Source organism: Peromyscus leucopus, chromosome 8b, assembly GCF_004664715.2.
Source record: "Peromyscus leucopus breed LL Stock chromosome 8b, UCI_PerLeu_2.1, whole genome shotgun sequence".
Classification (NCBI taxonomy): Eukaryota; Metazoa; Chordata; class Mammalia; order Rodentia; family Cricetidae; genus Peromyscus; species Peromyscus leucopus.
In genome coordinates this window covers 103,906,644-103,918,995 of record NC_051086.1, presented here as the reverse complement: position 1 = coordinate 103,918,995, position 12,352 = coordinate 103,906,644, and the positions used below count along the sequence as shown (strand labels likewise).

The following is a 12,352-nucleotide window of genomic DNA, read 5'->3' as shown; positions in this document are numbered from 1 at the left end:
AAGTAGCTTGGATGGAGGGACCTAGACAGGGATGGGCATCTTGAAGAAGACCAAAGTCAGAGTTGACTGAGTGCTGCTGGGTACTAGCCCCTCTGCAGCCATGCTGTCCTTGATGCTGCCTCCTGACAGTCTAAGGCCTCACGCTCCAGATGAGGGGATGTGAAGTGCAGAGCATAGATGACTGACTGGCTTTGGTCCACAGATAGCATCAAGAACTAAAGTTGGGCTGAGGAGATGGGCCAAGAGCTGGGGAGGAGGCCCAGCAGGGTAGGAGACAGAGACAGAGGATCCCTGGGCTTCCAGCTCTGAGTCAAGCTTCAGGTTCAGAGAGAGACCTGGTTTCTATGCATGGACTGCCTACACATGCATTCGAGAGTGCACACCTATACACACACACACACACACACACACACACACACACACACACACACGGCCTTCAGAGCCCTTACCTTGAGAACAGTACTGATTAATTAACAGAACAGGAAGTCCCTCCCACCTGGTCCTCCCAGCATACACAGCGCCAAGTGCTATGTCTTCCCTGAAATCTCTCATGTGTCTTGTGTGAGCTGCTTTGTTCAGATCTTGTAGCAGGAATGTGCCAGGTTTGGAACTAAAAGCCCAGGTGAGGCTGGAATTCTCATTCTCATTGGTGAGCCCAAAAAGGAGGCCCTAACAGCTTGTGGGGGGTGAAGCCAAAGTGTGGCTGCTGATGTGGGTGCCACATGCCTCTGCTCTTAGCTAGCTTGGGAGTATCACGTGTCTGTATTTTCATTAATACATTGTCTAGAAAAATTCATCAGAAAACATAGCTCCCACACAGCTCCCCAGCACCCATGCTCTGGAGTGTGTGGGTGTGTGAGCTGGTCAGTGCTGGCATACTGTTAAGTCTGGGTTCTTAAGTGTTCTCTAGGTTCTAATAGATGTATGATGGCATGCTTGGGCATCACAGTCAACACAATGAACTCAGTGCCCCGAGGATCTGTAGCCCTCTCCTTACGCCCTGCCCTGTGGTTTTGTTTTCTGGATGATCCCATATTGGAATCTCTAACGAGTGTGGCCTTAGACTGCCTGTTTCATAGCGATTTGCATTTGAAGCTCCTCCCTGTCTTCCCATTGCTCAACAGCTGAGTTCTATTTGCATCATGGAATAATTTCCATGTGCGGAGCCACCAGGCTTTCTTTAGCATCTCAGTTTGTTCGTGTGTTGTTTTTTCTGAGACTGAGTCTCACCATGTAGCCTTGCCTGGTCTAGAGTTTGCTGTGTAGACCTTGGTGGCCTCGAACTAACAGATCTGCTTGTCTCTGCCTCCAGAGTACTGGGATTAAAGGCGCGTGCCACTATGCCCAGTTGTTTTATGATCTACAATGATGGATAAGGCTACTTTGTTTTCGATGATACAGATAAACATGCTCTTAACACAAATCTAATGACACCAGTAGAGAGATTCTCTGAGGGGTTAAAAGTAAGTGTATTGAAAATCTTGCCATCTAAATTGATTGTCAGTTTCACACAGTACACTACCGCAGGGCATGGTGGGCAGGACATGCGAACCTGAAGCCATGCACTAGTCAAGTGTGTCACATGAAAACATTGCCGACTGCTGCTGTACCATGAAGAGTCATCAGGGATGCGTGGTGGGAACAGATGGGGTCAGCAGACCCAGGCTCTGACCTATGTGCTCTCTCTGATCAGGAACCAATGAGAAAATCTTAGAACACATCACAGGGGAAGGCAAGCAGCTGATGGCCAGGGGCTGAGTCTGTATTCCAAAAGGTTGCAGAGGAACTCGAGAATGGCACCATTGCGGTTGGGCAGCTGGAGTTGATCCTTGAGCACAGGAGTCAGTTTGTTGAAATCTGGAACTTAAGTAAGTATGAAGTTGAGATACCACCTTCAGGCTGCTGAGCCTCTTCAAGAGGGAGAAAGCTTGGATATGGCATTTTGCGGGCAGGATGTGTTTCTGGGCTTTGTAACCGCCAGCAGTTCTTGTCAGCAAGTTGAGAAGCTGTGCTTTATTATTCTGAGGAACATCCCGAGAAGGCAGTAGAATGAGGGCAGTAAGAGCTTGCTCTTTTCCATGCTGCCGAGCACATGGCTCCACCGTCCTCATAGACTGGCTGGGCCGGCGTCTTCCTGGTCCCTCCTTATCGCCCTGACCATGGAGCGTGTGCAGAGCGAGGCAGCAGAAAGCGGCTACATGGAAGGCAAGCGGGATTGTGTGAGCTGTCAAATTGCTTTTCAGACAGAATACGGCTGCCACTCCAAGAGAAGGCCTGTGATTTGAAGGACTTGCTGGAGAGGAGAGAGGATGATCTGCAGTTCCTCAAGCGAGAAAAGAGATACGTGGAGAGTCTCCTGAGACAGTTTGGGAGAGTGAAACACCTCGTTCAAGGTGGGTGGGCACCCAGGAGTGGTACTGAAGAACCGAGGGGTCTTGGGGAGGGGCCGAGGAAGGTGCAGGGCGGGTGGGCACAGGGGCAGAGCTGGGGTGGGCACATAAGTATATGTCTGTGCGTGTGCTTGTGGAGGCCCAGGGTTGATATGGGATGCATTCTTGAGACCTCTTTCACCTTATTCATGTTGTTGTTTTTGTTATTGTTGAGACTGGGTGTCTCTATGTAACAGCCATGGTTGTCCTCTGTGGACCAGGCTGGCCTGGAACTGAAAGATATCCTCCTGCCTCTGCCTCTCCAGCACTGGGATCAAAGGTGTACACCGCCACTACCTTTTTTCACGTTATTCAGTGAGACAGGTTCTCTCAATCAAACCCAGAGCTTGCTGATGTGTCTAGCCTTGCTAGTCAGTTTGCTCTGGGGATTCCTCCATCCCTGCCTCCCCAGGCTAGAAATACATTCCGGCTGCCATAGTCACCTGACATTTATATGGGTTCCAGGGATCAAAAAATTTTTAATCCAAGTTCACTTGTGTTTGCCTGAGGGAATCAGCATCACCTCTGTCTCCACGTCCATGCCTGCCAGCATCTCTCTGACTTTTATGTGCTACAACTATCTGTTGACTCCCAAGATGGGGTCCGTTTCTGTTTTCGGGGTCTGTGTGGTTTGTGTACAGACTGATAATCTAACAAGGGAGGTTTTTGCCATTTCTAAACTCCCATTGGACAGGTGTTTTGCCTCATCAGGCCTTCACCTGGCCTAGTCCCCCAGTGGGTTGCATTTGCTTGTCTGGGTGCTCAAGGACAGAGCTTATGCCAGAGGCAATCACCCCTCAGGGTTACACTCCCTCATCTCAGGGAGTCAGTTGAAACAAAGCTTTTCTCAAAGAGATGCTTTCTCTGACAGAAAAGAAAGCTCCTGGATAGTTCTGCCCTGGCTGGGCTCTTTCCCCAGACAGTGTTCTGACTCGGCAGCACAACTGCTTCAGACACAGTTCAGCTTTACTGTTTTCCCAGAAAGGTCCTTTCTCTGACAGGAAGCTTTTCTCAGATTTCTTTCTGCAGCTGTGGACCTATCAACCAGGGACTTGTAGGAAAGTGGACAACTGTGCCGTTCCCACCGGCTTTAGCTTTGTTTGTTCACTAGCAATCTTCCCCTGGGTCCTGCACCTTCCTGTCTCAGCTCTGTGCTTCAGAAAGTTTACAACTGCAGGAACCCTAGTATCCCTGAAATGTACTCCAAGCTGGCCAGTGGCCTCTGGGTTTTTGGTCAGAAGTGAGGATACGATGCTAACAGTTTGCATTGCTTCAGGGGATCTTTGTTTTGCATTAGGACGATTAGGAGCACCTTTTCATTCTGAAAAGCTCAGACAAAACCCCTTGATGCCTCAGCTCCCTGTAACTGAAAAGCTTGGCTTTTTTGCTTTTCTCCAGTAAAGTTTCCTACCCTTTTGGGCTCTCTGTAGCTCTTTACCCACATTGTCCCAAGCGTTTCCCTCAGGGTACTCTGACCCACTGTCTTTTACTAGCTTGAAGAGACAGAGCTTAGAAGAGGTTTTCAGAAACTTGTTCCTGCCTCCTGCATTGCAGGGATGAATTTTAAAGCTTGAAACAGAACTGTCTTAAGAGGTTTGTTGTTTTCCCTTAGAGCTAATCACAGGTGGTCCCATACTAATATCTTCAGGTGATTCTAATTTTTGTCCTTCTGAGAAAGTTAAAGGCTTTAGTTTTTAAGTTTAAGAGCTTTTGAGAAAGATTAAGGCTTTTTAGAGAGATTTTCCCCCCAAATTTTCCAAGAAAAGCTTTTAGTTTAAGAGAAAGATTTTTTTTCCCCAAGAGAGAAAGACCAACTTTTCCCAAAACTTCCCAACTTTAAACTTTGACTTCTTACACCCCCATTTTTGCCTCAGGGAGAAATCACTTTCTCCTGCCACTTGGACTTAGCATTTCAGCTGTCCCCTGGTCAAAAGCTTCCATAGGAAACTTTTTCTTCCCCATAAGCTCAGAGAAGAGCTTTTTTTTTTTACTACCTGTAAAGCCCAAAGAAAAATTTTTCCCCCTGTTTGCTTTCATAGCCCACAAAGTTAGAAAATTGAAGAGTTTTTCTGTCTAGTTGCCTTACTTATTTTTTCCTACACAAGCTTACACTTCTAAGTTTTTCCTACACTATATTACTACCCTATACCTTATACTTATTTTTCACAGATAGAAACTGAGAAAGGGATAGAAGATAGAAAATTTTGACAGAAAAGAATTTCGCTGCAGCATCGGACATCCTTCCAGTCCGCTTTCCTTTTCTCTTGAGGATAAAACCCCTGCCTCCCAGAAAAATATATTTTTTCCATAACACCGCATGCCTTTCCACTGGCAGGGCTGACAGCACTTTCACCAAAAACTCTGTAATAAAACTATTATTTCCCTTTATCTTTAGTCCCTATTACTTTGTCTTTAGTCCCTGTTCATTTGTCTTTAGTCCCCCCTTTTTTTTGTTCCCCCTTTTTTTCTTTAGTCCCTTTTTTTCTTTTTTCTTTAGTCCCTGTTCAGGCGCCATTCTGTGGGGCGTTTACCCACCACCCCCACAGTTCCCCAGAGTTTTCTTGAGTGCAATCATCAGGAAATATTAGATAGAAGGATTTATTGCGGAGAATATCGCAGAGATAAACAGATAGAAAATAAAGGATAGCCTCGAGAGGGCCTGGAACCTATTCCAACGGGCCCCGATTGTCTCTGGCCCAGGGTTTTTATAGAGATGCCAAGGGATGGAGCAAAAGACCTCCTCTCCAGCACAGCCAAGTGCAGAGCATCTCAGACACCTGCACTCAGACCCGTGGTCCTAATCATCCTCCATGTGGACCTACTGGGTAAAGCCACGAGGAACTCGAGAACGGGCTCCCACACTCATCCTCATCATCACTAGATGGGTGAGGGAGCCCTGGGCTTGCTCTTTCACCCTGCTGGTCCATCCAGTGCCTCCTCCTGAGTGTGTTTCCCATCGATGTCGCCGTCCTCTTGCTCTGACTCGGAATTTGGCACTCACAGCTTAGCTACCTTCCTGAGACGGAGTCAGAGGAGCTCACCGTTGTCTGAGTGGATGCACGTCTGCCCAGTTCTCGTGCATTGCTCGTCTGGGAACAGAGGGAAGGTTGTGAGTCACGGCCTAGGAACCAAGTGTCACTCCTGGCCATCTCTCTGGTGCTGCTGGGAAGCCTGGGCCAGTCCTGGTTACTGCTTCTTTGTGTGTGACATACTTGCCCTCACTGGATGCTCTGTAGATCAGGCTACCCCCAGACTCACAGAGATCCATCTGCATCTGGTCAGTTTCTGACCTTAAAGATACAATTTCTATTTATATAATTAGTGTGCGCTTTAGAAGGGAAATGAGACATAGGTGTATGTTTCCCAACTGACCTCGTTCCCGGAGTTTACAATGTTTTCCTTCTTGTGAAAACTGACAAACAAAACCAGGGTGGGGGGGAGGAAAGATGTGTGTTTTATGGAGAAAATAACCCAAATGTTAGTGTTGAGTTTTCTTAGAGAAACGACTGGAGAAGGACGGGGCCCAGTGGTCACAGCACTTGTCTAATGCTGCAGGGCGGTAGGTTCTGTCCCCAGGGCCGAGGAAAGAACTCTAGTCCTGCCTCTGCGGGTACAGATCCACAATCCCAGCCGTTAGGAGGTTGAGGCAGGAGGATGATTAGTTGAAGGCTAGCCCGGCTACATGTTCAGATCTTCTTACCTCACTAAGAAAGAGAAGTGACGCCAGGCAGTGGTGGCACATGCCTTTAACCCAGTAAGAGAGGCAGAGGCAGCTGGTCTATAAAGCAAGTTCTAGGACAGCCAGGAGTACACAGAGAAACCCCATCTCAAAAATATTAAGGGAAAGGGGGTAAGAAATACAAGAAAAGAGGTTTAACACCCAACCTTTCATTCTGGTTTCCACAGTGGAGTTTGGAAATATTGAAGCAATACACTCTCAGACCTCAGCAATAAGAAACTCAATGAAGTCGTGATAAAGCTACTGGCTCCTCATCCCCCAAAAGGAAGACACATTACTTCCCGAACCCTGAGATCCGAGAAATTGCAAGCAAGCTAGACTCCCTAAAAGACAGCCACATCTTCCAAGTTTTCTGGCAAGAGACGGCAGAGTCGCTGAGTACTCTGAATCAGGACCACAGAGAGTTGAAGCTTTTGCTCCCAGACGCCTGTGAATGCCTGTACTACCCCTGCTTACGAGAAATTCCAAAGGCTCTATGAGAACATGAAGTCTGGAGAGATCACCTTTGCTGAAGTTGATGTCATCTTCAAGAGACTTTGTAGATAAATATGATGAGCTGACTATTGACCTAAAGTCCATGTGCACACGTGGACCCCAGGACCAAAAAGGTTGGATCTCAGAGCGTGTTGGGCAGATCAAAGAATACCATAGTCTGCACCAGGCCGTCAGCTCTGCCAAGGTCATCTTTCAGGTCCGAAGCACTTTGGGCGTGACTGGTGACTTCAGTGTTCTTGACACGTTGCTAACTTTGTAAGTGGTTTGCTGGCTCTCCTGAGGGGTGAGGGCAAACTATTGGTGAAATTATTAAGGCCACTCCACGTAGTTAAAAGGAAGATTTATTTAGTGGATAACTTACAAATGAAGGGATAGGTAGGTCGCGGGGTCTGGGGAAGGTGTATCACAATCCAGCGGTGTTCTCTGGAGCTCTGCTTGGTCCACCTCCACCGTTCAGGGTCCAGGAACAGAGAGTGTGCTTGCCCATCTGGATCTCAGGTCTCCAGGTGCCTCCCTCGGCCCTGCCTTGTAGGCATGACAGTTGCTGAAGCCTCAATGGGCGTTGGAACTTCCAGATCAAAGCTGGAATGGCTACCCACTCCTGCCAACCTGAGTGTTCTTGAGAGCTCAGGGCTTCTGACTTGGGGGGTTATGGGTGTTGATGAAGCAGCTGGATGGTGTGGGGGATGGGAAGAAGATGGACAGCAAAGCTTTCTCCTTGAGTAATGTGGTAGCTCCTGAGCCAGTGAGTTTCAGGTCATCCATCCATCAGGGGATCAGCAATTCAAGAAGAGGAGGCCACATTCTTTTTTTTTTTAATTTTTTTTATTTTTGAGATTATTATTACTCATTTCTCCCCTTTTCAAACTCTCCTGTGTACTTCTTGCTGTCTTTCAAATTCATGACTCTTTTGCCATGTTCTTTAATAATGGCTCTGATCTCAGAATGAAGGAAGGCCACCTGTCCCAGAGGCCATTGCAGGTCTAGGCAGCAGCAAGTGACCCATCACCCCTGGCAGCTAAGATGGGAAGTCTTTTGTTTCCATTTTGAGACAGGGTTTCTCTGTGTCCTGGCTGTTGCTCTGTAGACCAGGCTGGCCTTGAACTCACAGAGATTCACTTGCCTCTGCCTCCAAGTGCTAATGGAAGTCAAATGATTACTTACCATTCATTATCAAGCATAATCCATGCCCAATTTTCACCAGACAGAATGGGGAATCTCAGCCAAGTCACCAGCCCCTCTGCTCTGTCACTCATTGCTTATTCCTCCTTCCAAAAGGCTGGTGCATTCCCCAGCCCACCTTTTCTTTCAGTCATCTCCATTTCCAATGAAAATCCCTTCTCTTGAACCAAAAAGGCTCCTTTCAATTGGCTAGTGGACTTACAACAGAATGCTTGTAACATTTCCCCCTTTTTGTCTAATTAAGAAGGAAAGATCCTAACCCTAACATAATTAAAATACATACAATAAGAATTATCATCAAAGTCCAGAATAAAGGAAAGGTAATAATCTTAACAAAAATGAAACTACATACAACAAGAACATTATTAGTCGCGGGCAGTGGTGGCGCACGCCTTTAATCCCAAACTGGTGAGGCAGAGCCAGGCCAGATCTCTGTGAGTTTGAGGCCAGCCTGGTCTACAGAGCGAGATCCAGGACAGGCACCAAAACTTACACATAGAAAACCCTGTCTCAGAAAAAAAGAACAAATTATTAAGAAAGAAATACATTCTAAATATCCAGCGTGTAAGCAAGCTTGCAAATTATAGAGAGATTATTCCAATAGCCATCCTCTCCTGAATAGTCTAAAGTTTTGTACCTAATATGTCCTTTGCTAAGATTCAGGAGAACTGTAACTATAACTGTCTAGTCTTTAACCCTATCAAAGACCTGAGAAGGAAAATAGTATGACCCGAGTAAAGCAGGAAATTCAAACAAACGACTTCCAAAAAAAAAAAAAAAAAAAAAAAGTAAGAAAATGACAGAAACAGCTGGCTACCTGGACAGTCACCCAAAGGTTCTTCTGCAATATTGGGACATCCATCTTTGGCCTACAGGCCTAGAATATCTGACAGAGCTTTTTCAGAAGCAGGAATTTTGAAGGACTGTCCAACCCTGTCTTGTCGAAGTTTGGCCATCATTTTTCTTTGTTTCCTGCTTGTCCATATTGGACAGTGTACTTATTTGTCAGCAGTGGAGGCAAGGGCAGTTTCTTGTCCTATAGGCCAACCTGTGCCACAAAGAAAGCAAACTCTATATGGAGTGTCTTCAGTGTCCATCATCCTCTTTAGAAGTAAATCATTGCAACCAGGAGCAGACTTGTCTTGTGTCAAGAAAAGTCTAAGTTATTAAAACATTTTAAATGCCATATTCTGTAGGTCTTTAAATGTTTGAAGATCACCTATCTATTTGAAACATATCTCTGTATACTAGAAAACCTAACTAACATGACTATAAGTTTGATAAATGTAGGTGACTATTAACCTGTAATTCTTTATTATCCTATGTAGTTTTATTATCCTATGTAGCTTTTTAAACTTTACATTGCATAAATAAACAAGCTGTATAGGTATGAGCTGTATAGTAATACCTTAAGCAATAATGTAGTATAGTATCAGGACAATGATCTTAAATTTGTAACAATACACAAAAATATTTTAAACAGAAGTAGAAACATATATACAGTATAACAATAACCTTAAATTTGTATCAATATACAAAACATCCTAAACAGAAATAGAAACATATATACAGTGTAACAAAAGTAATGTTATTCTATATCAATATACAAGATTCCATACCAATGTGAATTATTTAAAACTGATATTTGCCTTTTTAATTTGAATGTCAATTTAATAACCTACCCTTTTATCCTATCATATAATTCCTGTAACATCTAAGTGCTGAAATAAGAGGTATGTGCCATCATATTCCTTGACCAGTAAAATAGAAAAATATATATACAGAGAGAGAGATCTGGTAGTGCTATGGGGAGGGACAGATTTCAGAGACCATGTAAGCTTGGTGTGGAGTGGGAGGTTAGGGAGGGCAGGAGGTGGACGAACAGTGGAGGATTGTCCCCCATTAAAGTGAGCCTTGCCCTTGCTATGGGTGGTGGCTTCCTGAAGACTAGGCTTGGCTAACTAGTGCCACTACATACTGAACTTCATCTTCCAGGCGGATTCCTCTGAGAGCTTTCTTCGTGAGAAACTGAAGCAGATCAGCCCAGAGTTCATCCAGGCCAAGAAGCTGCTCCAAGACATCAGTGAGCCCCGCCACCGCTGCCTGGAGGAACTCTCCAGGCAGGGGGAGCTTGTAGGCTGGCTGCATGAGGCCCTGGAAGGTATGGCCAGCCCCTTAGGCTTGCCTGGGTCCTGCAGGTGGCGCCAGATGGTCCTCTGTGAGGTTCTGGTACTTGAGGTTGTACTAAGGCCAGGAAAGTTGCTCCTTGCCTTCTTGAGGCAAAGGGGCAGAGTCTGTCTCATTCACTGGGGGTTATTTTGTTCCAATGACGTCTCTCAGGTTATGTGTAGAAACTTTTCCTTTGCTGCTCCTGTATACTAAGGTTGCTTGCTGTGAATAGCTGAAGGTCATTTTGTACAAACCCAGCCTCCTTTATTGCCTTTTTATTTATTTTATTGTTTTGTATGTTAATAGTGTTTTATCTTCATGTATGTATGTGTGCCGCGTATGTGTCTGGTGCTTGTGTAGGCCTAAAGAGGGTGTCAGATCCCCTGGAACTGAGATGACAATTGGTTGAAAGCCACCACGTGGGTGCTGGGAATGGAACCTAGATACCCTGTAAGGCCAACAATTGCTCTTAACCATCGAGCCATATGGCCAGTCTTTTTATTTTAATTTATTTATTTATTGGTTTTCTGAGACTAGGTTTCTATATAACAGTTCTAGCTGTCCTGGAATTCGCTCTGTAGACGTGGCTGGCCCGGAACTCACAGAGATCTGCCTGCCTCTGCCTCCCAAGTGCTGGGATTAAAGACATACACCACCACTACCAGTGTCTTTTTATTGTTTTATTTAAATAATTTTATTTTTATTTTTGTGTATGGGTGTTTTCCTCGATGTGTATCTGTGCACCCACATCATCCATGGTACCTAGAAGGCAAGAAAAAGTTGTTAGATCCCCTGGAGCTGGAATTTCAGATGATTGTGAATTCCCCTCCCCATTTAACCTTTTCTTCCACAGGATACTTTCCCAGAGGGGTGGTCTGTAACTCCCCATGAAGGTTTCCATGCATATCTGTTGAGTGGTCAAGCCTGTGGAGAGCTATCTCAGTTTTCTCACTGTCCACATATTCTTCTAGCGGAGCCTAGGTCTTTAGGTAGTTTAAGTGATGTTTGTGGTAGATTCAAGGCTATAAGGTGCACAGCAAGCCTAGTATGATGCCTGGAACACTGTTGTCTGATAGAGGTTAGATATCAGTCAATAGATGATATTTTCACATTCTTAGCAAAAACAGGGAGCGGGTCAAACCAAGACACTAGCTTGGTGTCCGATTATAGCTTCACTTAGGATTACTGCCCCAAATTCAGCATGGTCATGTGCTGACCTCCCTCTGCTCCTCTCAAGACATCAATGAACTCAAGGTGTTTGTGGACCTGGCCTCCATCTCGGCGGGGGAGAACGACATCGACGTGGACCGGGTGGCCTGTTTCCATGATGCCGTGCAGGGTTATGCTTCCCTGCTGTACAAGATGGACTCGGGTGCAGATTTCTGTGAGTTCATGCATCATCTGCAGGAACTGTGGAGGGCCCTGGACAATGACCAGGACCTGCCCAGTAAGCTGGTGAGTCTACTCAGATCCAAGGCTATTAAGTGCAATAGCTGACTATCAGTGACCCCAAGGGCAAGGCTGCCACTGATGTTGCTGATTCATGACAGATCCCAAGACAGATGTCCTCTCTGTCTTGAGTCGGGAAGGCATAGACAAAATGTCATTGTGGAAACAGAGGGTCTCTGCCACATGAAGCATAGAAGAAAAAAACATGTGAAATCTTGCCTGTGGGTTTCTCTAAATGGTCATTCTCATTTTGTTCTATACTTTGAGCATTTCCCATGATTGGCACTTGAGGAAGAACCACTGAGATTGTCCTCTGGCCTCCATGACCATGTCTGTAGACATGCACAAACACCTGCACACAACAGTGTACTAGTGTACACACGCTCATACACAGACACAAACCTTCCGTACTGGGGTCTGATTTTACTTTCCTCACTTTCCATCAAATTGAGATACTGGCGTGGCCTCAGACTGAAGAGGAAGTGGAATGCATACAGAGGGAAGTTTGCAAACTTTCTGTGAAAAGCCCACATCCAAATGACAGCTGTAATGCATGTTTTCCTTACTCTGGTCTCCTCAGAACCCTGAAATCGGCATGGCTCAGCAGTTAAAGCATACTGCTGACTTAGTAGAGGCCCCAGATTTGGTTCCCAGCACCTACACAGTGGCTCCCAACCTTCCATTGCTCTATTCCAGGGGCAGCACCCTCGTGTGGCCTCTCATGGCACCAGGCACTCACACTGTACATATACATACATGAGGCAAATACTTATACACACAAAATAAAGTAAATTTAAAAACCAAGTCAGGTGTGATTCACACCTTTAATCCCAGAACTCAGGTGGCAGAGGCAGGTGGATCTTTGAGACCAGGCTGGCGTCTAACTCAC

General features: G+C 45.7%; 1 protein-coding gene across 1 annotated transcript in view; it reads left to right on the top strand.

Moving 5' to 3' along the window:
• The window catches only part of LOC114688093 (E3 ubiquitin-protein ligase RNF213-like), a 96,017-nt gene that overhangs the window by 15,147 nt on the left and 68,518 nt on the right, over nt 1-12,352 (top strand). The window contains 3 exon segments of the mRNA XM_037201201.1: nt 1,694-1,749; nt 1,751-1,868; nt 2,244-2,393. Coding sequence (XP_037057096.1) covers nt 1,694-1,749; nt 1,751-1,868; nt 2,244-2,393 — 324 coding nt within the window.